Below are 6,927 nucleotides of genomic sequence, written 5' to 3'. Positions count from 1 at the left end.
CGGCCCCCGCCCTCCAGTCTGGGCAACAGAGTGAGACTCCAACTCAAAAAAAAAAAAAAATACTAATTTGGTCTGTGGAATCCGTGTACTTGATACTCCCGGGAACCACATTTGGTTCTGCCTTCTGCGGGCGGATGGTGTGTGGGCCCAGAGTGAGCACGGTGGCGGGTCCCTGAGGTGGGAGGGGCCCCACCCGTTTCCGCATTTCCTTCCTTCTTCCTGCCTCCCAGGTCTCACCCCACCATCCTGGACATTCCCAACCAGCTGTATTACGACGGGGAGCTGCAGGCCTGTGCTGATGTCGTCGACCGCGAGCGCTTCTGCCGCTGGGAGGGCCTGCCTCGCCAGGTGAGGCTGAGCAGGCCGGGGCCCAGACCCCCGCCGGCCCACCGCCTTCCCTCCTACGGAAGGTGCTGGGGAAGAAGCTCCCCTCGGCCCGGGCTCGGCAGAAGAGGGAGGCGGGGCGGTGGGGGCCGGCTGAGGGTCTCCCTGTCCCCCGTCCCGGTGTCCAGGGCTTTCCCATCATCTTCCACGGCGTGATGGGCAAGGACGAGCGCGAGGGCAACAGCCCATCCTTCTTCAACCCTGAAGAGGCTGCCACGGTGACGTCCTACCTGAAGCTGCTCCTGGCCCCCTCCTCCAAGAAGGGCAAAGCCCGCCTGAGCCCCCGGAGCGTGGGCGTCATCTCCCCTTACCGGAAGCAGGTCAGGTCTTCTGTGCCCAGCAGGGGCGGCCCCCATGTATCGCCTTCACATCCGCCTACTGAGGCTCTTGGCGCTGGGGCCCTGCTGGCGCGCTCGGAGGAGCTCGGAGGTCGGCCGCCCCGCCCTCTGCTCCCCAGCTCCCAGCCCCTACCTGGCTCCCGCTCATGTTGGGGCAATGACATGAGTGGAAGGGCCCTGTCCTCTCCCTCCAGGTGGAAAAAATCCGTTACTGCATCACCAAACTCGACAGGGAGCTTCGGGGAATGGACGACATCAAGGACTTAAAGGTGACACACTGGTCCTCACTGGCTCCCTGCCTTCTGGGTGCCCCCGCTTGCCCCCTTTTCCAGAGACCCCCTCAAGCTTCTGCTCCGGTTCTGCCCAGGCCCCGCTCTAGCCTTCTTGCCTCAAGATGACACTGTTTTCTCCCCACGCCTCTGGCTCCCTGTGATTCTGACCTCAATGTCTGTCGGACCCAGAAGCCTGCTCATCTGACTAGCACTTCCTGTCATCCTTAGAATCAGGCGGGTTTCAGGCCTCTGCCCGAAGGATAAAGTCCAAACTCCGGCTGTCCTGTGACATTTTCATCCCCCACCCCCGAGTAGTTTGACTCTTTCTCTGAGGTTTTGGTTCTCAGCACTGGCTACAGATAAAAATCACCCGGAGAGCTTTTAATACCGCCACCTCAGGTCCCCACCCAACCAATTAACACAGCTATCTAGGGGCAGAGCCAGGGCACTGGTGTTTTTTACAGCTCCTCAGGTGATTCTAATGTGCGGCCAGGGTTGAAAACCACCGCCCTGAGACTCCGGGGCCTCTCCCTGGGAAACTCTGCTCCAGAGGTCTGGGCTAGGGTCCAGGGTTGTATATTCTTAACAAGTACTCAGTGATTATTTTCAGGAAACTTTGGAAGTCAGTGCTCTTTCTCTGCTTAGAAACACTTTCCAGGCCCCACCCCCTCAGCTGACTTCATCCTGGGCTTTCAGCCTCTGGGCCCACCTCCTGTTCTTACTTCCCATCACAACACTCTCTCTGTGGCCTGGTGACCTCTCTGCACCCTCCTCGGAGCGCGGGACAGGGCAAGTCCTCCATGGCGCCCCCAACACCCCTGGTCTCAGGCCCCGCCTCTCTCCCGCCAGGTGGGCTCCGTGGAAGAATTCCAAGGCCAAGAACGAAGTGTCATCCTCATCTCCACCGTGCGAAGCAGCCAGAGCTTTGTGCAGCTGGACCTGGACTTCAACATGGGTTTCCTCAAGAACCCCAAGGTTCGAGGGCTGGCAGGTGGCGCGAGTTCTTCGAACTTCCTTAGGGCCTTTCCCCGCCATGACCGCCGCTTCTTGCTTCCAGAGGTTCAACGTGGCTGTGACCCGGGCCAAGGCTTTGCTCATCGTCGTGGGCAACCCGCTTCTCCTGGGCCATGACCCCGACTGGAAAGTGTGAGCACTCGCGCCCCTCAGCTCCCCTTGGTGGCCACACCCCAGGCTAGGGCCGGTGGACCTTCACTGAGGACCGGCTTAGGGCTCAGTCCTCAGCTGTGTCGCCTCCCTGACACCCTCGTGGCGGTTATAAGCTAGCCGACGCCCAGAGGTCAAGCAAGCATAGCTCGGTGACAGGATCAGGCTGAGCCTCCAGCCTCTGCTGGCACCCCTCTGCCCCCACAGATTCCTGGAGTTCTGTAAGGAGAACGGGGGGTACACCGGGTGCCCCTTCCCTGCCAAGCTGGACCTGCAGCAGGGACAGAACTTGCTCCAGGGTCTGAGCAAGCTCAGCTCCTCTACCTCAGGTACGGTCTGGGGTGTGTGGGTGGGGCCCGTGCCGGGAGGCAGTGAGGAAGACACAGTGCATCTCCTGTCCTCCTAGGGCGCCGCCGTCAGGACTGCCTCCCCCAGGAGCGGGAAGGGGAAGGGGGCCTGTCCCTGCAAGTGGAGCCAGAGTGGAGGAACGAGCTCTGAGGACACAGCAGCCGGCCTCCTCACACCAGCCAAGCCTTAACTGCCCACCTGACCCTGAACCCGACCCCAGCCGAGCCGCCCCTCCGAGGGGCAGGAAGGCTGTGGGGGGGAGTTTACAACCTATGCCATTCCACCCCCTCCTCTGTCGGGGAGAATGACACACCAAGCTGCTAACAGTTGGGGAAGGGGGGAGGAAGAAAAACTGAAAACAAAATCTCCTCTATGCAAAAGCCTTGATGTCTTAGCCTGGCCCCAGCTTGAAGCCCCTAAGCTGACCCTGCAGGGGAGGGTGGGAATGACATGCCCTGCTTGGAGTCGCAGCCCCTCCCAGCTGGCGAGGCACCCAGCCCCCACATCCAGAGGAGGAAACCCAGTGGGGGGTGGAGAGGGCAGGGGAGCCACCCACGGTTTCTAAGTTTAGCTCCCACTACAGACCACTCCCCTCACCCGCCTCCAAGGCCCTGAGCCAGGCATGACCTCATCCTTTGCTCCAAGACTCCACCCTGCCAGCCTGTGTCCTGCTTTGCAGACTGGGGGCCAGCCTGGCAAGCAACTTTGAAATGAAAACAGAGCCAAGACGCCCCGGCACCTGGAGGAAAAGACAGGAAGCTGCACACTGGGTTGGAGCCCGGGGCCTCTAGGGCCTGCAGCCTTTATTCGTGCCCCTCACCAAGCGCAGTCAGACAAGGCCCCTGCCCAAAGCAAAACTCCCAGGGGCCTGGGACGGGGCCTGTGCCCTCTGTGTCCTCCACCCGATTCTCCTGTGAGCAGAAGTATACAAAGTGCTGGTGTGTGACCACCCTTTGGGGAAGGCCAAAGGGAACAGGGGCCCAAGGGGCTCTGCTCAGGGAGGCAGGGCAGAGGCCTGGGGTCCCAGAATGCCAAGAGCCAAGGCTGGCCGCCCACCACCACCACGGCTGGGGAAACTCGATGCAGTCCTGGGCTGAGGAAACTGAGAAAGGGAGCCTTCAGCACAGAGTTCTAAGAGGCTAGGTTGTGGGGTGGGTCCCTTCTATACCCCTGTGAAGGGAGGGGGACACAGAGGGGAGGCCTTGGGGACCTCAGAGAATGGGACAGCCCCTCCGGCGTTTGTTTTTGCGGACCTGGAGGCCAGCCCGAGTGGCCATCTCGAATACCTCCCGCACCCCCTCCTTGGTCTTGGCTGAGCACTCAAGGTAGCCGAAGGCACTGATGCGGTTCGCCATGTCGCGGCCGTCCTCGGACCGAACGGGTTCCTAAGAAGGCAGAAGATGACGGGTCAGAGAAAGCTAGTGACTACAGATACCTCTTCCACCTCACTTGTGTGTGTAGTAACTACAACAGATGCCTCTTCCTCCTGTCTGGCCCCAAAAGCACCCAGGCCTCGGCTGCCCTGGGCAGCTTCTGGACTAGGGAGCCAAGACAGGTTTGCATTCAAAATTCTCACGCCTGTGATCCTCAGCACTTAGGGAATCCAAGGTGGGAAGATGGCTTGAGGCCAGGAGTTCAAGACCAGCTGGGCCACACAGCACCCACCTCTACAAAATAATTCAGCAAATTAGCCAGGCTTACTGATAGCATCTGCCTCTAATCCCAGCTACTCAGGACACTGAGGCGGGAGGATTGCTTAAGCCCAAGAGTTGGAGGCTACAGTGAGCTACCGCTGCACTCTACCCTGAGCGACAGAGCAAACCCCTGTCTAAAATATTCCAAAACTTCAGTCTATTCCCTTCACTCCCATCTAGTCCTCCACCCCATAGCACCCGTTTCTCTGGCCTGAAGGAGTATCTATTGCTTCCTAACTGATCTCCCTGCCAATCCATCCTCTAACAAGGAGACCTGACGTCTGTCCCCAGCTTGAAACCTTGCCATGATTATCCTTACAAAATAGCGCATGTCTCTTACCCTGGCAGCTTTCTCTAATAAACTGCAGTCCTCTGGCTAGAGGGCCATTTGCCAGGTCCCTGGAGAAGCCAGTTGGCTCGCTCACCCTCCTGGCCTTCCAGTCACACAGAACGTCCTCCCCCACACTCCCCTGGCAGCCCACACCTCCCCAGGTGCACTGATAGCACAGCCTGCATACCCCATGAAGAAACTCCCTCAGAGCAGATTTTTTTACTTCTCTTAATGGCCCCAAGCCCAGGATGAGGAACCAACTGGAATAAATGAAAATGCAAAGCTGGGTGCAACAGCGCGAGCCTATAATCCCAGCACTTTGGGAGGCTAAAGCGAGGGCACTGCCTGAGTCCAGGGGTTGGAGGCCAGCCTAGGCAACCTGGCAAGATTTGCCTCATCTTTACAATAAGTAAAAAAAATTAGCTGGGTGTGGTGATGCGCACTTGTAGTTCCAGCTATTTGGAAGGCAGAGGCAGAAGGACTACCTGAACCCAGCAGGTCTGGGCTGCGGTAGCCGTGAGCGTGCCACTGCACTCCAGCCTGGGTGACTGAGTGAGGCCCTGACTCCAAAAAAAGAAAAGAAAATGCTAAGTAACCTGGGATCACTTGGAGACTCCTATCAGACCCAGCCCTTCCAGTTCTCCCTCCACAGGGGGCAGACCTGGCCAGCCAGAGAAGCTCCCTCTCCCATTCTGCCCAAGACAGGGCTCCCACCCAGCAGCCCCACCCACCTGCTTCATCTTGGCCAACTCCCGCCTGGTGTGCTCATCTTGCCGCAGATCCTTCTTATTCCCGACCAGGATGATAGGCACGTTGGGGCAGAAGTGCTTCACCTCCGGGGTCCACTTCTCAGGAATGTTCTCTGCATAGACATGTCCCAACAGGTGTGGGTGCCCCCACTTTGTCGAGGAAGCTCTCCTGGGGGACCCCTTTTCCCACAGTGGAGGCTTAGAAGCCAGTCAGCGCAATGGTCCTCTTGACAGCTTAGACCGTGTCAACTGCAGGCCCCCACGAGGGCCAAAGTCACCAAAGGAAGGAAACCGGCAGGACATCCCAATCCCACCCCTCAAGATAGCAGAAGACAGGACAGGGCACCAGACCTCTGGTTGCTCCCAAGGGATCCTCCGTCCCTTCCCTCCCAGGCCCTCACCTAGACTGTCAGGGCTGTCGATGGAGAAGCACATGAGGATGACATCGGTGTCCGGGTAGGAGAGAGGCCGCAGACGATCGTAGTCCTCCTGCCCTGCTGTGTCCCACAGAGCCAGTTCCACCTGACACACGGAGCTGGTGAGGAGCTAGCCCGAGGGCCCCAGCCCTGCACCCAGAGGTCCTCTCCAAAACCACAGGTCCTGCAGGCTCACTGAATATCCCTATTGAGTACCTGCTACATGCCAGCCATTGTATTGATCACTGTCACACAGGTTAGGGTAGTATAAAAAAAAATTTAAGATGTGTGTTTGATCTTTGCATATAGGTGATTTGTCCCTGTGAGCACCAACATTTTGACTAATTCTCACAACGCCCTCTGGGAGGTTCCTGCCATCACCTTCTCCATATCAGCTGAGGGAATCTAAACCCAGAGGCAAAGGTCTCGGCCCAAGGGGCCAAACCAGTATGTGGCAGGACCAGAAAGGTGTGTCTGGGTTTTTCTAAGACTGCAGTGTTGCTTCCTAACTTTACTGGTCTCAGCAGGGTCAACGGAGAAGGCTGTGGTAGTGGCAGAAAGGACATAGGGACCAGGTTCCCAAGCGGCTGGGGGCAGGGTCCCAAGGCAAGGTGAGAAGGGGGTTTTGGCCTTCACCTGCTTGCCGTCCACCTCAATGTCTGCGATATAGTTCTCAAAGACGGTAGGGACGTAGACCTCCGGAAACTGGTCCTTGCTGAAGACGATGAGGAGGCAGGTCTTCCCACAGGCACCATCCCCCACAATCACCAGCTTCTTCCGGATCGCAGCCATGGCTGGGACTGGCAGGCGAGAGGCAGCAGAGATTAGTGGGGAAAGCCAGTAAGTCCAAAAACACTAGGGCTCCCCAAACTCCCTTGAAAACCAGGGGACCCCACAGAGGAAGGAAAGGGAGACTTGTTCTTGCCAAGAACCAATTGTGCAGGCAACAGAGCTTGACACTCCTCATCTCAGGGTTGGGGAGGGGTGTCCCCCAAGTGGGAGGCAGAAGAACCCACTTGGGAGGCAGAAAACATGAGTTTAAGTGGAATCTACTAGCTGGGGGACCTGGGACACCAGAGGTGCTCAGGGGACAGGTCTATTAATAGAATAGCTGGCTTGTATCAGGGTTTACACATACCAGGGTTTCAACAAGTTAGACTTCACTTGTTACCAGGATTTTGATACATTTAAAGTTGAATCATCTCTTTTTTTTTTTTTTTTTTTTTTTTTT

General features: G+C 57.8%; 2 protein-coding genes across 6 annotated transcripts in view; one reads left to right on the top strand and one right to left on the bottom strand.

Moving 5' to 3' along the window:
- Positions 1-2,893, top strand: part of MOV10 (Mov10 RISC complex RNA helicase) — a 13,140-nt gene extending 10,247 nt beyond the window's left edge. Inside the window, exons 13-19 of the mRNA XM_008054842.2 lie at positions 231-348; positions 513-704; positions 917-991; positions 1,844-1,969; positions 2,052-2,140; positions 2,366-2,487; positions 2,565-2,893. Of these exons, the coding sequence (XP_008053033.1) occupies positions 231-348; positions 513-704; positions 917-991; positions 1,844-1,969; positions 2,052-2,140; positions 2,366-2,487; positions 2,565-2,656 (814 nt within the window). The 3' untranslated portion in view covers positions 2,657-2,893. The remainder of the gene's footprint in view (positions 1-230; positions 349-512; positions 705-916; positions 992-1,843; positions 1,970-2,051; positions 2,141-2,365; positions 2,488-2,564) is intronic.
- A 384-nt stretch (positions 2,894-3,277) lies between these two features.
- The window catches only part of RHOC (ras homolog family member C), a 12,139-nt gene continuing 8,489 nt past the window's right edge, over positions 3,278-6,927 (bottom strand). For 4 of the 5 annotated variants that reach the window (XM_021710801.1, XM_021710802.1, XM_008054840.2 and 1 more), the window contains 4 exons: positions 6,333-6,496; positions 5,682-5,802; positions 5,263-5,393; positions 3,278-3,891 (listed from right to left, as the gene is read on the bottom strand). In XM_021710801.1, coding sequence (XP_021566476.1) covers positions 3,718-3,891; positions 5,263-5,393; positions 5,682-5,802; positions 6,333-6,496 — 590 coding nt within the window. In that variant the 3' untranslated portion in view covers positions 3,278-3,717. Of the gene's footprint in view, positions 3,892-5,262; positions 5,394-5,681; positions 5,803-6,332; positions 6,497-6,927 lie in introns of those variants that run through there. The other variant, XM_021710804.1, reaches the window with a different exon arrangement.

The sequence above is a fragment of the Carlito syrichta genome, unplaced genomic scaffold (genome assembly GCF_000164805.1).
Source record: "Carlito syrichta isolate Samal-C Ts95f unplaced genomic scaffold, Tarsius_syrichta-2.0.1 Scaffold301545, whole genome shotgun sequence".
Taxonomy (NCBI): domain Eukaryota; kingdom Metazoa; phylum Chordata; class Mammalia; order Primates; family Tarsiidae; genus Carlito; species Carlito syrichta.
Note: the sequence above shows the minus strand (reverse complement) of the source record. Positions and strands in the feature narration are given on the sequence as shown.